Source organism: Acinonyx jubatus, chromosome A2 (genome assembly GCF_027475565.1).
Source record: "Acinonyx jubatus isolate Ajub_Pintada_27869175 chromosome A2, VMU_Ajub_asm_v1.0, whole genome shotgun sequence".
NCBI classification, from domain to species: domain Eukaryota; kingdom Metazoa; phylum Chordata; class Mammalia; order Carnivora; family Felidae; genus Acinonyx; species Acinonyx jubatus.
In genome coordinates, this window is record NC_069383.1 from 140908214 (window position 1) to 140933331 (window position 25118).

Genomic DNA, 25118 nt, shown 5'->3' on the forward strand with positions numbered 1-25118 from the left:
TGTAGGTGGAAAGGATGGTAATCTTGGAGGAAGGAAAGTGTGTTCAAAAGTAATTAGGTCGGCTTTTAATAAAAGCATTCTGCTCTGCTTAGGCATCGAATTCCTAAAAGGATTTCGAGTAATACTGGAGGAGCTGAAGTCAGAGGGAAGACGGTGCCAACAACTGATTCTAAAGGACCCAAAGCAGCTCAACAGTAGCTTCAAAAGAACTGTAAGTCACACGCGGGGAATGTGCCCTTGGAGACACGCCATTGTTCTGGGCATCTGAATGGTCTATTGAATGTCTGTGAAACTGGAGAAGGAGGGGCTGTGGGGTCCACCCCTCCTGCCAAGGTGGGCGAGAAACAGCTCGGCAACACCCTGAGCCTGCTCCACACCCAGAGAAACCCTCCAGCACCTCTCGCTGGTAAACACACCTCTCAGGTTACATGTCCTGGAAGGTGGCTTTGTGCACTCAAGAGCACGCAGACTCCTCCCCACCAGCTTTGAGGTTCCGCATTCACCACCTAGGGCTTCTTTGCCAGAGCACAGGCAGCATTGTCAGTCTTTATTTTGGTTAGGGATCCAAACCTAAACTTGGTCCAGAAAATAGCCCCTAGCTCTGGAGCGGTGTCTGGGTGACTATCAGAGAGGACTGAAGGTCCTGTGTGTAGGTGGAGGGGTGGGTAATTTCTTCATGATATCATGTCTGTTTTTATTCCCTTTTAGGGAATGGAATCTCAACCTTTCCTAAATATGAAATTTGAAACGGATTACTTTGTGAAGATCGTCCCTTTTCCTTCCATTAAAAATGAAAGCAATTACCACCCTTTCTTCTTCAGAACCCGCGGTGAGTATGGCCTTTCTTGCCTGGTTCCCATGATGAGACTGCTCCTGATTCTAATGACTTTTTGGAGAAATATACCAAATACTGGTATGACACCAGCATTGTGAGGAGAAAAGCATCCAGGAAAAGTACCCAGAAAAGCAATTCTTAGAATTAGGATTTGGCCTAGGCAGTATTCACCTAATACTGCTTACGACACCCATTTCACGCTTGTTCAAGAGTAGATGTTGATGCTTGATTTCTTTTTTTTTTTCTTTTTTTTTAAAAGTGCTGTCAGACAGCCATATATTAAAACCATTTAGGAAAAAAGAAGAGCAGGAATAAACAGTAGAAGTTGATTTTTTGGGGTGAAGGGGAGAGCGTGAAATAATCCATCTTTTACCTGTCATCAGGAAGGTGGCTTCTGTGAGTGATTGCCTGTTTTCAGGATTACATTAAGAAAATTAAGCAACAACCCTGAGATTGCCTTTTTCTAGAAAGTTTGTTTTTTTAACCTTCACGTGTCAGGTCCTGTGCTCTTTTTTTTTTTTTTTTTTTTTTAATGTTTGTTTATTTTTGAAAGAGAGAGAGAGAGAGAGAAACAGAGCATGAGCAGGGGAGGGTCAGAGAGAGAGGGAGACACAGAATCCAAAGCAGGCTCCAGGTTCTGAGCTGTCAGCACAGAGCCCGACGTGGCGCTTGAACTCATAAACCTCATGAGATCATGACCTGAGTTGAAGTTGGATACTTAACCAACTGAGCCACCCAGGGCACCCCTAAATGCTTTCTAAACACTGACTCAGTTTACCCCCATTCCAACCCTTCAAGAATTTAATCCTCTCATGTCCACTTATTACATGTGCAGTGATACACCCAGAGATTAAAGAGCCTGGTGGGAGCTGGGATTTGAACCCAGAAGTCTGACTCTGGAGTCCACACTCTCCAGCCAACCATGCTGACCAGCCAACCCTTTTCCGTCTGTTCTGTGCACGGTGTGGTGTGTCTTTCTTCAGCCTGAATCGCTGCTTTCAGATTTGGTGCCGAGGCATCCTGAAACCTGCAGCCATTCCCTCTTGCCTTCCCGTCCAGTCTTTCTGTCCGGCATACCAGACCCCTGATGGTCAGCTGTCAGGCCAACTCAACAGCCCTTCCTATGTGGCCCAGTTGCCGTCCTCCTCCTCTGTGATGTTTTTGTTCTCAGTTGCAGCATTCACACTCTGGTTGTTTTCTTTTTGCCTTTCTTTTCTTTTTTTTTTTTAAACTGTGTTTCCTGTGCAGCACAATTATTTTATAACAGTTTGGTCTCATTTTCTTAATTAAAATATGACTCCAGGGGCGCCTGGGTGGCGCAGCCGGTTAAGCGTCCGACTTCAGCCAGGTCACGATCTCGCGGTCCGGGAGTTCAAGCCCTGCGTCAGGCTCTGGGCTGATGGCTCAGAGCCTGGAGCCTGTTTCCGATTCTGTGTCTCCCTCTCTCTTTGCCCCTCCCCCGTTCATGCTCTGTCTCTCTCTGTCCCAAAAAAAATAAATAAACGTTGAAAAAAAAAATTAAAAAAAAAAATAAAATAAAATATGATTCCATAGGGCAAAGACTATGTGCATTTTACATCTCAGTGCCTTACACAGAACCAGTTAGAGGATTCAAATATGTTTAAGAAAAGCTTGCCTTAATCAGAACTAGCATAATTTAAGATAAAGTCTTCCCATCAGAATCATTGTGTCTATCTGGGGGTGAGGCAGAGGCGGGAGATGTGTTTATCACCATTTCCGTGCCCTGTGATCGTGATGCTGCCTTTGATTTTCTTGGCAGTATGTGGACATTTTCCAGAAGGTTCTCCCTGGGTTAGCAACATGGCATATTGGACTAGCTGTTTGGCCCCTCTCGTGTTTTTATCACATTTAAGTCCTGTTTCAAAACTCTACAGCCTAGTTTTCAGTGCTGGTGCCACTATTTAGTAGATGCTTGCATGCCATTTTTAGACTCCATCAAAAGGATTTTAAAATGTTTATTTATTTATATATTTATTAGAGAGAGAGAGAGAGAGTGTGTGTGCATGTGCATGAGTGGGGGAGGGGCGGGGGGGAGGGAGAGAGAGAGAGAGAGAGAGAGAGAGATACAGAATCTGAAGCAAGCTCCACGCTGTCAGCACAGAGCCTGACTCGGGGCTCGAACTCACGAACCCTGAGATCATGACCTGAGCTGAAATCGGACATTTAACTGACTGAGCCACCCAGACACCCCCAAAAGGATTTTAAAATAGAATGCTGGCAAATGTGGAAACAACCCAAGGCAGTTACTAGGATCACTCCAAAGTTCTCTTGCGCCTAAGCACCTGTGCAGTGGAGCAGGGCTGGCGTCACTTCTGTTTACAGCTGAAACACAGCCTCCATGTGGCCGTGGGCTGAACACAGTCCCACTGGCCTTGAAACTATGTAATGCTTGACAAGCTTTAAAAGGTTGGGTGACTTTACACTGTTTCCATTTATTTGGCACAAAATGAACTGCATTAATATTTTTATATTGTACAATTTAAATTTTCATGAGATATGACTACACTGTACCGGAAATCATTGCTCAATTGATCTATTTTATACTTTGACCAGCAGTACCCAGCGCCATATATTTACATCTTATTGAATTATTGCATGAGGAAAATGTCAGACTGTACTATAACTAAAAATACACATCTTTCTTAATAGCCTGCGACCTACTGCTACAGCCGGACAACCTGGCCTGTAAACCCTGTGAGTATAGCCGTTCCTATCCGTCAAGTCTTTGCAGCACAGTGGTGTCGGGGTGGCCTCTGGGTGCTCATCCGGGTCCTTCCTCCTCCCAGTCTGGAAGCCTCGGAACCTGAACATCACCCAGCACGGTTTGGACATGCAGGTGTCCTTCGACCACGCACCACACACCTTTGGCTTCCGTTTCTTCTATCTTCATTATAAGCTCAAGCATGAAGGGCCCTTCAAGCGAAAGACCTGTAAACAGGTGAGCTGCTATGTGTACATTAAGGAATACTACATGTTTTAAATTTTTTTTAATGTTTATTTTTGAGAGAGAAACAGAGCACGAGTGGGGGAGGGGAAGAAAGAAAGAGATGCAGAATCTGAAGCAGGTTCCAGGCTCTGAGCTGTCAGCACAGAGCCTGACACAGGGCTTGAACTCACGAACCGTGAGATCGTGACCCAAGCCGAAGTCAGACACTTAACCGACTGAGCCACCCAGGTGCCCCTGGAATAGTACATGTTTTAAAGTGACCCCTGGGCCCCTGGAATCTGGTTCAACATGAACATTAGGCTTTGACTCTCAGCAGTTGGTAGATATTCCAGCATAGTCTCAGGGATATCCTCACTCCCCAGTTACCTACACCCCAGCTGTCCCCGTGGTGATGTAGCCTGGGAAAGGTATTACCAAGGAGCCAAAAGAATGAAGTATTTCTAGTTTCTTCTGCTACATTTTAAACATTAATTGGGCGCTCACTGTGTGTCAGTCACCGTGCTTTATGCTCACTGAATCATTACAACTCTATGCAACAGAGGCTGCTGTCACCCCACTTTACAGATGGGCAACCTGAGGCTCAGGTGGTCACCTAGCTTGCTCAAGGTCACACAGCTAGTCAGTGGAAATGCCACATCTAGGAGCCAAACCACTAGGATTTTAGGGGCCTACTGATTTTACACATAGGCCAAAGTCAAGTAGAAGCTCAGCAGCCAAGTTCTTAAACTGAGGGTGGCCAGCAAGAGGGGAAGATGTCTGGTGCAGGTGCACAGGACTGCTAGATTGCCTCTAGCAAGCACCAGGAGAGGGTTTGGGTCAGGGTAGCAGAACTTAGTGCCTTCCTGGACGTGCTCCTATATTGTTGAGTTTTGTTTTCCTGTGGGCTCTCATCTGTGTCATTGATCTTCCTTGACCTTCTGCTCGAGTTAAAATTACAGCACATAAAACATGCACAAACATGGGCGGGTAATTTCTTTCCTCACCCTTTCAATAAGTCAAGGGTATTCTAACTAGTTTCTTTGTCTTCAGATGAAATATGCCTGCTGAGGGCATCACCAGCTAAGTTTAGACTATGGGGGGTCGGGGGTTGGTCCTGGGCTCTCCTGGGCCTTTTTATCAAAGTGAAGTTCAGATAACATGTAGCAGATACACATGGTTGCTTTCTGCCCTAAGCAAAGTGTTCTGAACATGGTTAAGACTGGTGGCAAGTCTCCTTCAGCTCTAGGGGGAAAAGAGCAGACCAGATGACCTTTATCCAAGAAGTGAGTTGTTTTTTGTTTTTTTTTAATTTTTTTTTTTCAACGTTTATTTATTTTTGGGACAGAGAGAGACAGAGCATGAATGGGGGAGGGGCAGAGAGAGAGGGAGACACAGAATCAGAAACAGGCTCCAGGCTCTGAGCCATCAGCCCAGAGCCTGACGCGGGGCTCGAACTCCCGGACCGCGAGATCGTGACCTGGCTGAAGTCGGACGCTTAACCGACTGCGCCACCCAGGCGCCCCAAGAAGTGAGTTTTAAAAGTGTTGTTTTGTTTCTTTGCAGGAGCAAAATACAGAGACAACCAGCTGCCTCCTTCAAAATGTTTCTCCTGGGGATTATATAATTGAGGTATGTATAACTCAAGAAAGCCCTATTATTAATTCTGCAGAATGAATCTAGTTCATGTAGAATTCCCACTGTTTAAAACACTAAAATTTCAAGCCATTGAGGGTATGTACAATTATATTTTTACATGGTCCTTAACATGCTTTTTAAAAAGTTTATATGTAATCAATCTTTGATTTTTCTCATTCATTATTTCAAATATTTCATATAGATATTTTAATGAAACCATATAGTCCGTGATTTAGAATTTTTAGACAGTATTCCTTTGTAGGGGAGGAAGAAACCTCCTTCTTTCCTTCCTGGGTTCTTCTAGCTGTTTTAGGAATTAAATTGACATGAGACAGATTATGGGGAGAAAAAAACCAGAGTCTTACTGAGTGGGCACAAAGGCCCAATAATGAAATTGAGACCCAAAGAAATGACAAAGGCAGGTGTAGTTTTTATACTTTTTAAACAAAGAGATACTAAATTAGTGAGGAGTTCACAGGATAAAGAAAATAGATGTTTGGGAGCTTTACTTAATAAGGAATTCTAAGTGGAATTTAGGCTGAGGTAATAAATTAGAAAAAAAATAACAAGGTTTGTTTCTACAGCTTTCTCGACTTTCAAGTCCCTATCTCAGACCAGAAGGATGTCGTTTTTACTTGTTCGTATAGTGAGAGTATTTGTTATATGGGAGATCTGTTTCCTGCTTTCAGGGGGACAGAAGGGAGGGTCTGAGTGTCCTTGCTTGTTCCCCAAGTAACTTCATTTCAAAGTATTTATCAATAGGCCATTGTGATACCTACAGGGACAACCTGCCCTGGGCCCCTACATCTTCATACTACAAAAATATGTTTTTAAAAATTTAGATTTAAAAATTATTTAGTGGGACGCCTGGGTGACTCATTTGGTTGAGCGTCTGACTCTTGGTTTTGGCTCAGATCATGATGTCACAGTCCTGGCATCGAGCTCTGCACTGATAGTGTGTGGAGCCTGCTTGGGATTCCCTCCCTCTCCCTCCCTCCCTCTCTCCCTCTCTCTCTGCCCCTCCCCCACTCACACGCTTGCTCTTTCTCTCAAATAAAAATAAAAAAATAAAAACTTTTAGTAATAAAACAGCAAAAGTGCTGTCCATTATATCTGCCTATCCCTCTCTAGGTTTCTGCTGACATTTTCTGTATTAATATATATGAAGTTCTAAATACCACGGAAAAAAGCATGCAAGGGATATATATTTTTCTTCTTTATTTTAGATTACTTTTTTAGTATCAAACATACTACAAAAAATAGGAGTCAAACAAAAATAGAAAAAAAGAAAAATAGGAAATGAAATTAAAAATTTGCCCATAGCCCCACTATTCAGAGAAACCAACATGTTTCAACATTTTAGGAGAAACACCGGTTGTATGACTTGGTAGCAGTATGTGGTTTTAAGAGGGTTTTAAACCCTCTTAAAGCATTAATGGGGGCCTCATAAAATTAGTGGTAGGATGCCGTTGTACTTGAAGATTGTTAGAATGTGGAACTCACCAGCTGATTCATCGATGAGTGAACCACGTTTGATTCATGAAAGGAAAGGTGATGAGGTTGAGGGTTTTGAGTTGGTAAAGCAGAGATGGAGCTGATGTAATGTCTAGTCCTGGCTCATTCGTGATCATAGACAGCAGCTCTCCTTCCTCCTACCCCCCACTGTCCACATATGGAAACATGGACGGAATCTGTTGAGATGTTATCACTTTTATAAAATAACGATACAGCATCCTCTGTTTTGTAGCTGGTGGATGACACTAATACAACAAGAAAAGTGATGCATTATGCCTTAAAGCCAGGTATGATTTTTTTTTTTTTATTTTCTGTGTGAAATGTTGGCACAGGACTACAGCAGGCCATGCTATTTGATAACATTCTATACTTCATGTTTTACAAAATCAAAACACAGCATTTGAGCTCCTGTCTTTTAAAAAGATGTTCCATCCGAGGCGCCTGGGTGTCTCAGTCGGTTAAGCATCTGACTCTTGATTTCAGCTCCGGTCATGATCTTGGCTCACCTGGCTCAGGTCATGATCTCACAGTTTGTGAGATTGAGCCCCACATCCCCCCAAGTCAGACTGCACTGACAGTGCAAAGCCTGCTTGGGATTCTCTCTGTCTGCCCCTCCCCCTCTCACATGTGTGTGCACACTCTCTCTCAGAATAAACTTAAAAACAATAAAAAGAAAAGCTATCCCATCAAAGCTGACTTTCCTTCCATCCTAATGTCAGTGTCTGGAAAACTGACACCAGTGTGGTTGGTGTGTATTTGTGTGTAGCTGGGACTAAATAGTCACTTGTCCTTGGAAGAAAAGTGGTGGGAGGTGAGGTTTCCTTAGGCAGAATTCCCACTCATAGGTATTTACTGTTCCGGCAACTCTAACTGTGGTATTGATTCCTATAACCCTTTAAAAGGAATCCTTTTATAATCACCAGACCAGTACTAGAGAAATGTGGTCAAGAGGTTCTAGAATCTGTTACGCAGCTTGTGTTTAAAAAGGTAGGGGGGAGATTTCCCTTTGACCTTGTGCTGCTTAAGTTTCAAGCTTCTTGTCTTTGAAATTTCCCAGCACATTCCCCGTGGGCGGGGCCCATTAGGGCTGTTGCCATCACCGTGCCTCTGGTTGTCATCTCCGCATTTGCCACCCTCTTCACCGTGATGTGCCGCAAGAAGCAACAAGGTATCTCTCTGTATGGTGTGTTCCCCCCAGGTTGGCAGGACCACGGCCAACAGAGGGAGCCTGGGAGCCCTTGGTCCCACCCAGAGTGGGCATCTGGGAAGCCACATAGCTCCTGTAGTTCCTGGCATTAAAATGCTTGATTTTTAACCTCAGGAGCCATGAACACGAAGCTGTAATTCTGTTCTCAAATTTAAGGTAGTAAATTCAAGAACATAAAGGAAGTTTAAAGGTGTAAGGGCAGAGGTAGGGCGTGATCACTTATAAAAGTCAGGTGTTGGGAAGGAACTTCCTGGGGGAGCTTGGAAATGTTTCATACCTTGATCTGAGTGGTGGTTGCACAGGTATATATTTAGATAAAAGTTTGTTGAGATGTACTCTTGAGTTATATACTTTATAAGTTATACCTCAGTAAAAGGGTTTTCTTTTCTCCCACCCACCCCTTTTGTTTAAGAAGCTCAGCTGTCAGTGCTTAATTGGTCTGGTAGTTAACACCTGGAGCACCAGCTGCTTCTGGGTGCTCTCTGCTGGCCAGGGTGGTCCGTGCAGTTTTCCCAGCCTACTTGAGGTCAGTGTCAGGCGAACAACAAATCTTGGCCATTTGTTGCTCCACTGGAGAAATCAGCTGTCCCATTCCCGGTGGTGTCCCCAGGGGCTGGGGGCGGGGGGGGGGGGGGGGGGGGCACTGGGCACATGCTCAGGCAGACATGTCAACTGTTGTTTCTTGAAGATGGCATTAGGTCCTGAGTCTCAGGAAACAGGACAAAGCATTGCTCATAGGCATCAACCTTATCTTCTTTTCCAATTTAGAAAATATATATTCACATTTAGATGAAGAGAGTTCTGAGTCCTCCTCGTACACCACGGCACTCCCCAGAGAGAGGCTCTGGCCTCGGCCGAAGGTCTTCCTCTGCTATTCCAGTAAAGATGGCCAGAATCACATGAATGTTGTCCGGTGTTTTGCCTACTTCCTCCAGGACTTCTGCGGCTGTGAGGTGAGGAGTCTGAAGTCTCTTCTGTTCCCCTGGGCAGGACACATGCTCCCATGCTCCTCACCACCTCCCTGCCTCCTTTGGTGGCTCTTGCCTTCCACCAGGGGCTGGCTTCCAAATCGGGGTCAGCCTCACACTTCTTCAGTCTGTCCTACCCATCGCCAGCACTAAATGGTTCCTAATGCTTAGTCCTAACCCTGAAACACTCCTGCTCAAAAGCCTTTAGTGGTACCTACCTGGAAGGAAGTTTTATAAACATCAAAAAGACCATGCAGTTGCATGGAGGGAAGCAGCATGTGCCCTGGAAACATGCAACGGGAGTGTTGGGGGGTGGTCACTCAAAATATCCTGGTGAGCCTTGAAAGGTCTAAGAGAACATGAAAAATAAAGCATTGGGTTTAGACAGCTCTTTGGAGAAGTTTTGCTAAGAAAGAACAATAATTTGTGAAGTACTCAAATGGTCCACTCAGGTTTCTTGCCTATTCTTTTGAATTAAGCTCTAAATATGTAGCTTTTCTATAATGTCATAGTGCTAATTTTAGAGTGAAGTTTGAAGCTCTCATGGAAGGCACACTCTTTCTTGCCAATGCAAGAATTGTACAGTAATTGTGTAATTGAAGTTGTTTGTGCTTTGATACTCTGCCTCCTGGTTGGTTTTAGTCTTTTCATGTAGCGAGGCTGCCCCCTAGTGTCAGGAACACCTATTTACAAGGCTGACCCATGAAGCTACAGAGATAGGCTGATTGGCCTGTGTACTAAAAAAGCAATTACAAGCTCTAGCGGGTGCCACACAGACAACCCATTTGCTCTACTTTGTAACTAGCCTCAGGTGGAAAAAGTCTTCCAATTATGAGGGTAATGCTTACTGTAGAAAATTTGCAAACACTAAAGGATGACAAAGAAAAAAAAATGGCCTGTAATCTCAACCTGGAGAAAAGAGGACCCACAGCTAATACTTGGTGTATTTCCTTCCAGTTCCTTTCTACATAGATGAAGTCATGCATACAGTTTTCCATTTTGGGGTGATTGGAATGATTTTTTCCTTGTCTCTTCATTTAATAACTTTTTACACTATTGAAAGTTCTATGTAAACTATAATTTTATTTCATTACTTTTTAAGTTTGTATTTAAATTCCTGTTAGTAAAACATACAGGGTAATATTATTTTCCAGTATAGACAGTAGTGATTCAACACTTCCATACAACACTTGGTGCTCATCAGGACAAGTGCCCTCCTTAATCCCCATCACCTATTTCACCCATCCCCCACCCACCTCCCCTCTGGTAACCATCAGTTTGTTCTCTATAGTTAAGAGTCTGTTTCTTGGTTTGCTTTCTCTCTCCCTTTTTTCCTAATGATCATTTGTTTTGTTTCTTAAACTCCACATATGAGTGAAATCATATGGTATTTGTCTTTCTCTGACTTATTTTGGTTAGTATAATCTTCTCTAGCTCCATCCATGTCATTGAAAATGGCAAGATTTCATTCTTTTCTATGGCTGAGTAATGTCCCATCATGTGGGACGTATATGTAATATAATGTAATAATGAGATATATATAACATCTAATGTATAATATATAATATATACATGCCACATCTTTTTTTTTTTTCATTGTCAAGTTAGCTAACATACAGTGTAGTCTTGGCTTCAGGAGTAGATTTTCATGATTCATCACTTACATACAATGCCCAGTGCTCATCCCAACAAGTGCCCTTCTCCATGCCCATCCCCCACCCTCCCAATCCCCCACCCCCATCAACTCTCAGTTCATTCCGTGTTTAAAGAGTCTCTTATGGTTTGCCTCCCTTTCTGTTGTTATTCTGTATCTTATTTTTCCTTTCCTTCCCCTCAACTCATCTGTTGAGTTTCTCAAATCCCACATATGAGTGACATCACATGATATCTGTCTTTCTCTGACTGACTTATTTCGTTTAGCATATTACCCTCCTATTCCATCCACATTGTTGCAAATGGCAAGATTTCATTCTTTTTCATCACCAAGTAGTATTCCATTGTGTATATAAACCACATCTTCTTTATCGATGGACATTGAGCCTTTCCATAATTTGCCTTTTATTGATAATGCTGCTATAAACATCGGGGTACATTAGCATTTTTGTATTCTGTGGAGAAATACATAATAGTACAATTGCTGGATCATAGAGTAGTTCTAGTATTGACTTTTTGGGGAACCTCCATACTGTTTTCCAGCATGACTGCACCATGCAACTTTAGCCACATGCTCCATAATATCAATTTACTATAATTGAGTTATTTCATATTGATTGATCCTTTCTAATGATTGATCCTTTCTAATGATTTTCCAGAGATAGAAGCCAGGAAGTGGAATTGCTGGGTCAAAGATGGGAAAATTTTTAAAATGCTTGGTATATATTTCTAGTTAGCTTTTAGAATGTATAATGCTAGTGAGAATTAAGGAAACATAAGATGATTTAGGATTATTTTCAGCAAGTGAGTGAATACTGGGGACCTTCTTCCCTTTGATAACACCTTAGACCCAAAAAGGAAGAAAATCATTTCAGAACACCCTTCCTCATAAGAGACAGTGGCTCCTGCACTCAGGCATAGCCCCTGGGAATTAGTTTCCTTTTTTTTTTTTTTTTAAGTTTATTTGTTTATTTTTGAGAGAGAGAGAGAGAGCAAGCAAGCACGTGCACAAATGGAGGAGGGGCAAGAGAGAGGGAGAGAGAAAATATCCCAGGCAGGCTTCACACTGTAAGTGCAGAGCCCAATGCAGGACTCGAATTCAAGAACCATGAGATCATGACCTGAGCTGAAGACTTAACTGACTGAGCCACCCAGGCACCCCCGGGAATTAGTTTCTGAGCCACAGAAAGAAAGGTTGATACAACTGCCAAGAGACGTTTTCAGCAGAATCACATGAAAATGGTCAGAGAAGGTGAAGCCCTCTGAAGGGGACATGCGTGCCTGGTTTTCCTTCCTTTGTCAGTGCCCCTCCCCCCAAATGCCCTCCCAGAGGCTCCTTGGGGTTAAAGGCCTTCTAGGGATATGACCCCATAGATTGCCATGAAGTCATGGGGGGAGGTGCCAGTCATTCACTAAGTGCATTAAGGAGAGTGGCTGTGTTACTACAGTCCACCACCCTCTCTTCTCTGGCCATTGACTGGTAAACAGTGTGGCTGACCTTGGGGCCAAGGAGGTCTTTGTCAGTCACGCTCTCTAGATGTGAGTCAGTCAGCATTGTGGGCAGCTCTGGCATCCAGATGTGAGCCCCATTTGCTGCCTACTTCGGGGTCCTTCACCCAGATCCTTCCATCATCACCTTCCAGATTTCTCTTCAGGATCTTCCCTCATAGGGTGAGTGTGTTAATGGCCCCACGTTAGGCTAAAACAGGGGCACAATGCAGAGGGCCTGGCATGTGACCATCACCCACAGAATGTGAGCTGTTCTCAAAGCCCAGCAGCTCTGAGCCTGCACACGGCAGTGCTGATAATACTCAAGGGATGTATGATGTGACCTTCTTGTAACACTCTTGTTTTTGTTACCTGACCTGACCTGGCCCCCCCCCACCCCCCCCACCCCCACCCCCCCCCCTCAGCGGTTGGGGTGAGTGAAGTCTGTGATCTATTTCCAGGTGGCTCTGGACTTGTGGGAAGACTTCAGTCTTTGCCGAGAAGGACAGAGAGAATGGGTCATCCAGAAGATCCATGAGTCCCAGTTCATCATCGTGGTGTGTTCCAAAGGCATGAAGTACTTTGTGGACAAGAAGAACTACAAGCACAAAGGCAGCGGCCGGGGCTCCGGGAAGGGCGAGCTCTTCCTGGTAGCTGTGTCCGCCATCGCTGAAAAGCTCCGCCAGGCCAAACAGAGCTCCTCAACCCAGCTCAGCAAGTTCATCACCGTTTACTTCGACTATTCCTGCGAGGGAGATGTTCCCGGCATCCTGGACCTGAGCACCAAGTACAAACTCATGGACAACCTTCCCCAGCTCTGTTCCCACCTGCACTCCCGAGACCACGGTCTCCCGGAGCCCGGGCAGTACCCCGGGCAGGTGAGCAGAAGGAACTACTTTCGCAGCAAATCAGGTCGGTCCCTTTACGTCGCCATTTGCAACATGCACCAATTTATCGATGAGGAGCCCGACTGGTTTGAGAAGCAATTCATTCCCCTACGCCCTACCCCACTTCACTACCGGGAGCCAGTGCTGGAGAAGTTTGACTCGGGCTTAGTGTTAAATGATGTCATGTGCAAACCAGGCCCTGACAGCGATTTCTGCCTCAAGGCCGAGGCGGTCCCCGGGGTGCAGGCCGACTTGCCCTCGGAGGGCCAGCCCTTGGGCCTGGACCCAGACGTGGAGGCGGGGCCTGGGCCCGGCAGCGGCTCGGTCCTGCGCCCCCTGCTGCACGTGGTGAAAGCCGCCAGCCCCTCGGACATGCCCCGAGACTCGGGCATCTACGACTCATCCGTGCCCTCCTCGGAGCTGTCTCTGCCTCTAATGGAAGGACTCTCAGCGGATCAAACAGAAACATCTTCACTGACGGAGAGCGTGTCCTCCTCCTCCGGCTTGGGTAAGGTGCAGGAGAGCCCAGAGTGTCTTTGGGTTGGGTTCCTGATGCAGGCCACAGCTTTTGTCCCTAATTCCCAAATTCATGCAAGGGTTTTCCTAATTTTCGGGTGGAGTTATTGGCAATGAAACCTCATGGGAAGTAACCCAACTCCATTGGTAGTCCCGATTTATTCCAGGCACTGGGAGTGTTCACGGGAACTGCAGAAATACTGATGCTAAGTTACAGTGAGCTTGCCCAGGCCCCACAAGTGGTGTTATGTAACATGCAGTGTGTGCATTATATCACCTTCCTGAACTCCACAGACATCTGACTGCCAAGCCAGCTTGCCCCAGGGGTATCGGATGAGGGGCTGTGGACCTGTATCTTTGTTGGGATTTGAGGTGTTCACCACCCCTCACCAATGCCAGTGCTTTGAAAGCCACATCTTGTGATCCAGGGGTTGATGGACACGATGTTCTCTCCATCATATCTCAGCACAGGGCCAGGTGGGAGGGCTCTGTAGAAGAGTCCTACCTCCCAAGGGAGCACCAGCAGGATGCCATCTGGGACTGCTCCTTACGGTCCCTGTGGCCAGCGGGAGTCATGCATGCAAACCCTTGACCCTGGGCTAAGGGATCCCGCCACCAGGATGAGAGTGCCCTGTCTTGAGCTGGTTGGTATGCCTGCCTCGCTTGTAAAGCCCATAGTCCCAGCCCAGATGCAGCCACACTCTGGCCTTAGCCCCCAGCCCAGTGAAGTGCGATGACGTGTCTCTGCCCTGTCTTCTTTCCTTAGGTGAGGAGGATCCTCCCGCCTTCCCTTCTAAGCTCCTCACCTCTGGGGCGTGCCGAGCAGAGCCTGGATGCTGCAGCTACACTGGTGAACTCCACACAGTCGCCCCTTTGTAACAAAACAGAAGAGTCTACGCATTGCCACTTTAGCTGCTGCCTCTCTCTGGTCCCCCAGCTCTTCTCTCTGGTTGAGCAGTCTGCTTGGAGCTGAGGTCTCCTACAAGTATATTTGGAGTGAAATTCGGGCCAGTACTTGCTCTCCTTGCCCCATCCCTCTACCTGATATCTTGGCAAAGTCTCCAATTTTCTAAAACCATATGGATATCTGGAAGGCATGTCCACAAGGTCTGACGGCAGCTGGTCACCTTAGGTCAGACCTTGGATTAGAGCCAACTCTGGGAGGTCGGGAGGAAACATGCACAGAGAAACAGGAAAGTACCTGCACTGCTCATTCAGATTTTATTTATCTCTTCCAACTTTGCCCATTCGCTGTTGGCTACTTTGATTGGAAATGCTTTGTGGAAGAAGCACTTTTAGTACCATTACAGCCACAGAAATCAAGTGCCAGTCTATCTGGAATCCATGTTCTTACAGGTGATGTTCTTGTCTGTTTTGGGTGTAGAATTTACAATGGCTTGGATGTTAAAAAAGCTCTGAGTCAAAGGTCAAGGAAGTGACTGTATATCGTATCACCTTTCATAATACGAGTCTTTATGTGTTCGTGGGTGCCATGGCACACTGAGGTGGGGGCTGCAGGGTCAGGCTGACCATCTAGACAATTCTTTCTGACATAGGTTGGTCAATGTCCAGAAAGCAGCAAAACTCAGGACACAGGACCGCCTCTTGGTTTGAGTAGGCTTCGTGTGGGGGTGGGATCTGCCCACCAAGTTTCCCGGGGTTACATTTACTGCGCAGTATCTTAGATGTTGCTGCCTGGAAGTTTCTTTTTAAAAGACTAATACCCAACTGGGCTGGATTCCTGGAAGCCGGAGTCCGTGCTTCATTTGGCTTCTGATCTAAAGCTGTGTCCAGAATATCAGGGATCAGAATCCATTGAAATATGGCCATGTGCAGGTGGCAGCCACTTAATCTGCTGAACTGGTTTTGACTAATGATAAATCTCATTTTAAGAAGGTGGAGGGGAGACTGTCACAAAGATGAGTTTGCTCTTCTAATATCATCTGAAGAAGACATGAAACCTGAAGTCATTCAATTCTTGAATCTCAAAGTACTCCCCCCACAACTCAGCCTGTGAATCATGTTTTGCTGTGTGTTTCTGTTGTATTTACCCAGTGAAAGATTGGCCTCTTGTGCTCCTGCCAAAAATAGGTATTTAGAGTTTAGGAGGAAAGAATTTGCTTTAAAAAAGGAAAAGCAAATGTTGTTTTTAATGAATGAAGTTTCTACAGAATTTCTCCTTCCGAAGGGAAAACAGTTGTTCAAATCCTGCTTGTCTATTAGCATGTGTGTGATGATGTCTTTGTGGAATCCCTTCTCCCTGTGTCCTTGAGGGGTTGTGAGCGTCTTTCTCCACCCTTTCCGTGGGTGCTGTTGGCTTCGGGCACCCTGCTTTTACTCAGCACTACACAGGCGACCCTGGGTTTTACTCCTTTAGCAGGTAGGACCAATATTAAGGGAGACACTGAGAAATGTCTCAAGGAGGGGTTGGGAGGTAGAATGAGGCAGGACTTTCCATCCAAGCACATGCTCAGCAGGTGGGAAGGGAAGGTTTGCAGCCTTGCTGCAAAGAAGAGGTTTGTGTGTATTTTTGATGCAAATGCCACACTCCATGCTCTGTAAAGGCAGCTGACGGCTTCTTGGGGGAAGAACGCGTTTGTCTGTTCTCTGGCATCGAGTTTCCTGCAGCTGCTCTGCAGGGGAGACAAGTGAGCCTCACAACCACCTCCCCCACAGAACCAGGCATCCGGTTGGAGAAGAGATGTTCCATGATACTGGAGAGTCTGGGACAAGGGCAGAGCTCCTGCCCACATATGCCTGCCCTGCCCTTCCACCGTCAGGATACGTTCTGCAAGGGAGATTGGTCAGTCCAAACTTGCTAACGTGAAAATTCACTCTGGAACAGTATCAAGAGAGATTGAAGCCAAGGAATGGTACGTGCTCCAAAGGAACCCCGAGGAGCTACTTTTAGGTTAGATATTCAGCTTTGCACAGAAAATGAGGCATCTGTGAGAAAGTGACCCCAGGAACAGCACAGAGGACTGGCAGGGGGTGGGGAACATCAACTGAGCTCCATGCATGTGGGCAGAGAGCTTGCTAAATGAACTTCCTTCTTGTGAAAATGCAAGGGAAAAAATGTGCTAGACCAAAAATCAGGTAAACTTTTCGTTTGGATTTATGGTTTGGATACTTATTTTCAAATACTAATGTTTCTTATGTTCAACACAAGCAGACTCTAACATACCAAGTAGCAAAACCACAGTGTTGAGATGTCCCAACTTCGTGGTTTTGCCTTACTAGTTTCACTTTTTTTTTTTTTTAAACCTCCCCATCTTGTGCTGGGAATGAGAACAGTTGCCTTGTAGATTAAGGCAAAACATCTGTTTTAAGCAGACCTGCAGTTTTTGACTGATACATTGTTCCAGGCAATGGAAATGATAACACGGAATTCAGATAAAGGTTCTACTGAATCACAGGCTTCTTGAAACTGGGGAAACAAGAATTAGAATATAAGGATGATCTCAATAAAAAGCCTTGGCCCTGAGAATAAGAGGCTTGTGTGGCTAAGTTAGCTGGTGTTCTCTGGGCAGGACACCTGGAGTAGGTCCAAGGACCCAGGTAAGCAAATCTTGAAGGTAGTTGAAGGTAGGGAGCTAGGTATTCATCTTAACTCCCTAGTGCCCTACAGAAAGGACTTAGCATCTGACATAGTCAGCTTTGTCCAGGGATGGATTGGGGAAGTGGAAGCCCAGGTAAAGGTGTGTTTTTCTCCCAGAGGTTGGCCACGAGCAACAAGAACCACCTGGACAGACCCAGTCCAGCCACACAATGGACAGAGCGTCCTGCAGGAGATCCTCCAGAGGGCCAAATCCTGGGCCTTTGAGGCACATTGATCTCCAGAGAGAATCAGAAGACATTCAGGTCCAGGTCCAGGCCCAGGCCCTCAGGTTGGGGAATAGCATTTTGAACCAAAAATGAGATGGGACCTTAAAGTCATGAGACCATTTTTGGTTAACACATTAGTAATAACTGAAGACAGTCCCAGAGCAGAAGTTCAAAAATGTCTTTAGCAACTATGACATCATCAGAATCAATGGGTCATAATTTGAGGTCGTGCGTGTTTGTATATTAAAGTTCAGTCTTGCGACTTCATAGCTGCAAATGTGGGGTGTTTTTTTTTTCTAGCCAAGCCCTCGTCTCAGGTTCCCTGACTTAAGCACAAATAAACAGGAAGACTGTGCCTCCAAAAGTGTGGAGTTACATGATTTTCAGAACTTTTCCTTTTTTCAGAGTTGAGCATCTTTTAAAAGAAACAAATGAAGAAAAAGCTATTTTACTCCTAGAGAAGAAATGACACACCTTCCTCTTACGAAAGAAAACCCCATGGTCCCCAATAGCCTCAATGCTAATTTGGTTCTTAGGGGAGAGGAATCCTTCCTTGTGTCTTTATTGGAGAGATGTGGACAATAACAGCGTGAAGGTTGTTAGCCTTTCTTGTTTCATATCGTTGGTGAAGACTGCCGCTTTTATTTAGCGGATGCTGTGCCTTCAGGAGGTGCCAGTGCAGCGGGCCAGGACGACAGATCAATGAAGTGTGGTGATAAATGGCAATGACCTACCTTCTCAGTGTCAGAGAGACCACAGGGCACGGTGGGGAGTGTGGCAAACTGAAGTGCTCCGTGTCCCACCCATAGGAGGACAGCTACTCCAGCCATTTGTGGCCATGTGGTGTCTCCTGATCTTCCCATTTTTCAAGAGAAGCTGAGAATCTGGAATTGGATAGGAAAGTTTCTAATTTTCTAAAGTATTGGCAACTAAATTAAAAGAGATTTTTTTTTTTCAATTCAGATTCAACAGAACACATGAGTGGGCCTGATTTGGCCCACTAGATGCCAGTTTGCTACCTCTGCCTTGTAAGATTTGAAATGAAAAGCGTTCATGGTAATTACAGATGTCTGGTACCACCAGAAAATGCTCTTGCTAAATGCAGCTGGTGTCTGGATTGCTTCTTCCCCACCTTGCCTCCCCCAAGGTAGTTTGATACGATTGTGAATGTATTTGAAATGTTTGAGGGCTTCTTTATGTTTCATGGTGCCTTAAGAGAAAGGCAGGCCAGTTACTAATTTCAAAATCAGATTTATGTTCCCCAATTTAAAAAGCATAACACTTGGAACAATTTTCATTTAAACTCCACAACCTAAAGGGCCTTATTTATAGTTTTAGTTCTTGGCTTCATAATTTTTTAAATGATGTGCAATTCTGAGCTCAGGCCAAGACTTAATGAGAAAAGCAGGCGTTGTGGGGAGCAGGGCAGGGAATCCCCAAGTGTCCACTAGAGCCAGGTATTTGCATTGTCTTCTGTTTTAAATGATCTGTGAAGTGACTGTGTTTTGGAGATGTGAAACAGTATCCAGACAAAAGCTTTTCCTGATACCGAGAGATCAGTTAGGAGTCCTCCTGGGGTGTTGGGTCATCCTTTCTGTGTCCCCTCCTTTCCAGGCTCAGGGTGAAAATAAACAAAAGGAAGTCTGACTGTAAGCCAATAGCTTGGATTCCAATTTCAGAGTTTTGGAGCTGGGAGAAAGTTTGGATTATCTAGGATGTCTCCCCTGCCGGTGTCAGCCAGGGCTGAGCCTGAATTATTTCAGACATATGGCTATGGATGGGATTCTGGATTTTCAGTGAGGGAAATTCTGTAACCTGCCCTGCTGATCAGATAGTTCTTTGTACATCTTACAGAAATTCAAACCAGCCTTCTTTTGTTCTGCATGTAGTGGAAGAAGAACAGCTGGTTACCTTCCGTGTATTTGAAAACCACAGTGAAGTCATCCCCCTGGTGTTTTTATTTCAGTGATAAATAATCCCACCTACTTAAACCATTCTTCATGCTCTTGTTTTCCAAGGGCTTAATAATTTTCACTGCTCTTCTGTTTCCCAGCTTCACACTCTGTTTGCTTGCCGAAACAGAATGTGGTGCCTTCTTCGCATTGGTGCCTTGTGAGGCCAAGCTCAGGATGGGGATTACAGGGAAATTCTCGTGTGCCCAGCTTCTCTTACTACTTATAAATACAATGGCACTTTTTAAAAATGGTATATCGCCTGCATTCATTTTGAGGATTATTTGGTCGCCCCATCCATTCCTCCCCAACAATCGTCTTCTATTGTGTTTTCTTTTCCCCTCTTCTGGTCAGACACTTGGTGCTTATTCCTGATGTGTTTGATGTCATTCCTGAGCTCCAAAATTCTCATCAAGACCAACTCTTACCTTCTGAGTGGTAGCTACCTCTCCCTCCCAATTTTGGATTCTATTTTACATACCTCTAGACCTTGCCTTTAATTCATGACTCAATATTATTAGATGGTTCAGACTTCAGCTTAATCACCGGCAAGATAGCAGCTGCTAAGGGCTAACTTGTAAGGAAGGTGAGGGACAACCTCTTGGGAATTTTGGCCAATTGTCCCCCCTCCTGCTCTTTGTTTCCTGCCTGAAGTTCAGCAGGGACCAGACTCTTCCAGGAGCTTTCCTGTGTTCTGAAGGGCTGGGGCCATGGCTCTGAAATGACCTAGCACTGTGTTTTGCGCAATCAGAAGTCTGAGAAAAGCAAACTATTATGACTGCATCTCTGACATTTGTATCAAATAAAATGTCAGTGGAGAATATTCAAAGAAGCATTCTTCTATTTGTACATGCTGTAGACAAAGTTGGCTGCTCCATCTGTTAGACAAATTCCTTTGGGTTATTACACTTAATGTGTAATTGTTATGTAAAACTTGTGTTTTTTCTCTCAAGAAAAACCATGGTGAGTCTGGACAAAGCAAAAACTTTTGTAAAAACCACATGTTCATTTAGAGAGTAGGTAACTTCTATTTTTACTATTTTTTTTTCCACTTCAGAAGCTCCCTGTGACTACGATCTAGGGGGGGAAAGCCTGTGGAACATTGGAACATGGTGGTTGTTGCCATTGTCTTTGTTTCATCTTTAAGTTTGTCCTTTGTGGGGTTTGGTGGAATAGCAGGAGTGTAGCAGTGTGCTATATTTTTACATTGAAAACAATGTCTTATCTGATTTGTACATAACTGTAAATAGGTGACAGTAGGTCACAGCTGACATTTGCAAAATGTTTTTGTACCTTAGGATTTCTGCATCAAATAAAATGTTTTAAGATTGCAGTGGTTCATGATTCTAGGTCCTCTTTCCTGTTTCCCGAGTAGCTGGGTTCCTAGCACAGCTTTCCGAGGGCTCTGCCTCTGGGAAGGGGGAAGAATATCCAGGGTGAGGAGGTGAGGGTAGCCAGTATGTCTTTCTTGCACATGAAACCTGCTGCCGTGGCTGTTTGCCTTGCCCTCCGGTGGGCAGTGATGTGTTGCCTGTGTGGAGTCAGGAGCAGGGATGCTCCTATCAAGGAGAAATTTGACTGTCAGAACAAATGGGCTTTCTTTTCAGAAATTTGAAAAGAGCCACTGAAATGTGGGAGCCACAAACTTCCTGCCATCCAATAAGACAAAGAAGTGCCTTTTTATTTCTTCCTATAGACCTTATCCCACCTCCTGTGTGCCAGCACTCTGTGAGTTAACTTCTTGGTGCCCATCAACTTTGGGGTGAGTTCCCAGCTCTGTTTCTGCCACTGTGACCCTGTGGCTGCACTTCTGGGCCTCAGTTTCTCATCTCTAGAATGGGCCAAAGGCCCTCCCTCAGGATGGTGAATGTGAAGTGCTTACTGGCACATAGTGCTCAGAAATGACAGGTATCCAGGACAGGACAACAAGTGGTAAGAAACAGCAGGGACACAGGATACAAGACTCCTGGCCATTGTCTGAAAAGAATATGGTGGACGAGTTGGGTCTTGGGAACATTGGGTTTTCCTTGTCCGCTGGTTCTTCCCCCTACCCTTCCCCGCAGGACTGTTAAAAAACAAAACAAAAAACCGCTCTGAGCGAAGCACTGCTGAGGCGGAAATTCAGCCGTGTTCTTGCCTCTGATGCTTGGCATAGCCTGCAGTTTTCCTGTTCATATTCACCCAGGAGACTGCATGTTTTTCCCCATTCATTTCCTGTTTCCCATGCTCCCTGCCATTTCCCCACATTTCTAAGAGCCAACCTTTGAGCACCACATGCTTTACACGCCATCATCTCATTTAGTTTCACAGATACTCTGCTACATGGGTAATCGTACTGTCCCCATTTTACAGAGGCTTGGAGAGGCTGTCCCTTACTCTTGATCTCACAGCTAGCTAGTAGCAGAGCTGGGATATGAGCTGCAGCAAACCCTGCCGAGGCTGCTCACAGGTCCCCTTGGTAAAGGTCTGGCCGCCCAGGTAGGTGGGGGAGGACTTGCAAGTGTACGTGTGGCCAAAGGCAGTAGAGTGCTTTCCCATAACGTTAGTGGGGACAGCAAGTGAGGACAGACAACCACAGGATGTTAGTTCCCACTCTGAGTGCTCTTTGTGTCTTTCCTCACCACAACCCAATATACAAGGTACTACTAGCACTCTCATTTTTGAGATGCTGAAGTCAGGAAATCCGTTAGCTTTGCCAAGAGCACAGACAAGGGATTGGCAGCTCAGAGATTTGTACATCGAACTGAAGCATCCTCATCCCTAACCAGTAGGCTGAACTGTCCCTCTGTATAGCCGATAGGCTGAAGGAAGGACCTGGAGTGCCAAGTTATGGTGGCTTGGTTCCCTTATCCAAATATTGAGAGTAGATTTCTTTCACAGGTTAAGCAAATAGATCTAAAAGGACTTGATTGGAAGAATCTTACTGGGCAGTTGGTGCAGTAAGTGAATTCTTACCTATTAGGAGGAATATCCTCTTTGGACAGCAGAGAAACCCTAATTTTTACCACAGTGTTAGAAAATAGAGCCTGTTTTTACAGCTGCATAGGGTTTTTTTTTTCTTTTTCCTCTTTTTAGTTTTAAAGTAATCTCTGCACCCAATTTGGGGCTCAAACTCATAGCCCCAAGATCAAGAGTAACATGCTCTACTGACTGGGCCAGCCAGGTGCTCCTGTTTAGGGTTCTTATAATCACCAGCATCTGTGGGGCCTCAACACTGGCTTTACTTTGTTTTAGAAATGCAAACTTTAAAGGTAGCAAAGACCAGCTTCCCTTGCAGGCTTTAATTAGAATTTCATCTGCTTTAATTGAATAAGAGACTACTAACAGTAAGCTAAGCAGATGGTGGAAGGAGACATAAAAATATATCTTTGCTGTCCTGGGCATAGTGGGCCTTCAATAAATGTCTGTTTCCCACCCCTAGCCCCAGCATACCGTGCCCTCACTGTTCACAGGAACAAAATCAGAAGTGGTCCAAGAATACGATAAGGTAGAGGATGCAATGAAGGAGGGAAGGACACAAACCTGAGGTGAGACCTTTTGCAATGAGACAAAATTCAAATAGGGTCTTTGGGATTAAGGGAAAGTAATGCAAGATCAGTGAGCTTGGCTCCCGGGGCTCTTTCTGGAGAGGATGTTGCACCAGCTGTCACATTTACCGATGATACAATGCTCTTACAACATTCACCTGAGAGTCTAAAGTGTGTACTGGCAACACAGTAATGGGCAAGATGCACACACGATCCCTTCCCTTCTGAGTCCGTCTCTTTCTATATATGGGACTGTGGGCAAATCACCTAATTGCTCTGAGCCTGTTTTTTTCATCTGCAAGCTGGGACTAATACCCACTGCATAGGGGCTATTGTGAGGATGAAATGAGATGGGGTTTATGAAGCACCCGTGGTCATGCTTGGAAGTGCCTGGCACTTGGTAAGTAGTGGTTTATCAGTCAGTCTGTGGAAGAGCAAGACTTGGGTTCTGTGGGGGTCAGATGGGGATGGGAGGGAGACAGTTACCTGCTGATAGGAGCTTCGGCCCAGGGACTTCATCAGGTGCTGAGTTAAAGCATCTTATCCCCCGAAAGAAGAGACAGGGTTCATGCCTGGTTGTTTTGATGCTGGTCTAGGAAGGAAGGGATGGGAGTTGGGGAGGAAGGATGTGTTCCTAGCAAAATTAAATTAGGACAGTAATGCTGGTTTTCTTGATAATTGAACGTATGTAGCCTGTGCTAACTGACCGGGAACTCAGATCTGCTCATGTTCCATTCACCAGCCTCCTTTTTTCCTAGTCACCTGCCAGCCCTGAGAGAGAGACTTTTTTCTGGACTTGGTGCTTCAAGGACCCTGTGCCAGGCAGATGGACACACCCCACTCTAGATGTGAACAAAAGCTGGGAATTTTTCTTTTTTTTTCTTTCCTCTGTCTTTTTAAATAACATTGATTTTTCTTTTAGGTAATATAATTTTTTTATATAATGGTCTTGCTTAAAGGAGGAGAACTCTTTTTTTTTTAAGTTTATTTATTTATTTTGAGAGAGAGCGTGCGTGTGGGTCAGGGAGGGACAGTGAGAGAGAGAGAGAGACACAGAGAGGGAGAGAATCCCAAGCAGGTTCTGCTCTGTCAGCGCAGAGCCAGACGTGGGGCTTGACCTCACAAATCGTGAGATCAAGAGTCTTGACACTTAGCTGACTGAGCCACCCAGGCACCCCTGGGATTGTTTCTCTGACTATGAGGAAAAGATTAGGGAATTCTCTGCTTTACAAAGTTGGAGGGGACAGAGACAGAGAAGTGGTCCTCCAGGATGATTGGTCCTGCCTGGTGGTGCCCCCTCTGGCTGGTCAGAGACATTCCAAGAAGTGGGCGGGTGTCAGCTTTCAGACAAATCATAGACACTTCCCACCAGTGTGGGCCAGGCCAGGCCACGGAGAAGGAGACCTCACAGCAAAGAAAGGCCGGCACGCCTGGCAGCAGAATGCAAACACAGGCACGTCCTGCCTTTGGTTTTTGCACTGAAGTTAGATGTACTTACAGACGCTACGCACCTGTGTATGTGTCTATTCTCATTGTTACGATGAGAATCCTTGTGATTAAAACGGAGCCTTAATGGGGCACCTGGGTGGCAGTCGGTTAAGCATCCAACTTCGGCTCAGGTCATGATCTCACTGTGAGTTCCCCTCTGCCTGTGGGGAGGTGGTCCCCTGGGGCAGGTTAAGGGATGTGTGGCTATAAAGAGGGATCCCTTAAATGTCTGCCTCAGCCTGGCTGGGGTGGCTGATGGGCTAGAAACTGACATAAATTCCTATCTCTTGGAGGTCTTAGTTCCAAGAGTGACTGGCAATGACCTCTATGAGAGATGGCTACTTGATCAGGAGGTCACTTCCTGCTTGAAACTGCCAGTGGCCCTGGAAGTGACCTCTGATGTTCTGATCTGGCCCCTTGCCAATCTCTTCTCTGTGTGTTCCTTTTTTCTTCAGGGCCATCCCAGGGTTTTTTGAGATCCCTCACTCATGTGTTCCTGCCTTGGAACTTCGCGTATGCCATATCTTCTGCCTGGAACACTCTCTCTCTGTTTCCATCCCTCCTTTGCTGTCAAACCTTCCCTGACCACTGTTCATTATGGTCTAGGTCCTGACATTTGCCTTCAGGAGCACTCAGCTCAGCTTGTGTGATTATGTGATGGTTCCTCTTGCCCAC

At 45.4% G+C, this 25118-nt stretch overlaps 1 protein-coding gene across 2 annotated transcripts in view; it reads left to right on the plus strand.

Annotated features, from left to right (window-relative positions):
* IL17RD (interleukin 17 receptor D) overlaps window positions 1–20772 on the plus strand; it is a 70761-nt gene extending 49989 nt beyond the window's left edge. Inside the window, exons 4-13 of one of the 2 annotated variants that reach the window (XM_027039035.2) lie at window positions 93–211; window positions 709–829; window positions 3506–3550; window positions 3643–3794; window positions 5346–5411; window positions 7165–7219; window positions 7990–8100; window positions 8908–9092; window positions 12710–13643; window positions 14418–20772. In XM_027039035.2, coding sequence (XP_026894836.2) covers window positions 93–211; window positions 709–829; window positions 3506–3550; window positions 3643–3794; window positions 5346–5411; window positions 7165–7219; window positions 7990–8100; window positions 8908–9092; window positions 12710–13643; window positions 14418–14530 — 1901 coding nt within the window. In that variant the 3' untranslated portion in view covers window positions 14531–20772. The remainder of the gene's footprint in view (window positions 1–92; window positions 212–708; window positions 830–3505; window positions 3551–3642; window positions 3795–5345; window positions 5412–7164; window positions 7220–7989; window positions 8101–8907; window positions 9093–12709; window positions 13644–14417) is intronic. The other variant, XM_027039036.2, reaches the window with a different exon arrangement.
* Window positions 20773–25118: the final 4346 nt, after the last annotated feature.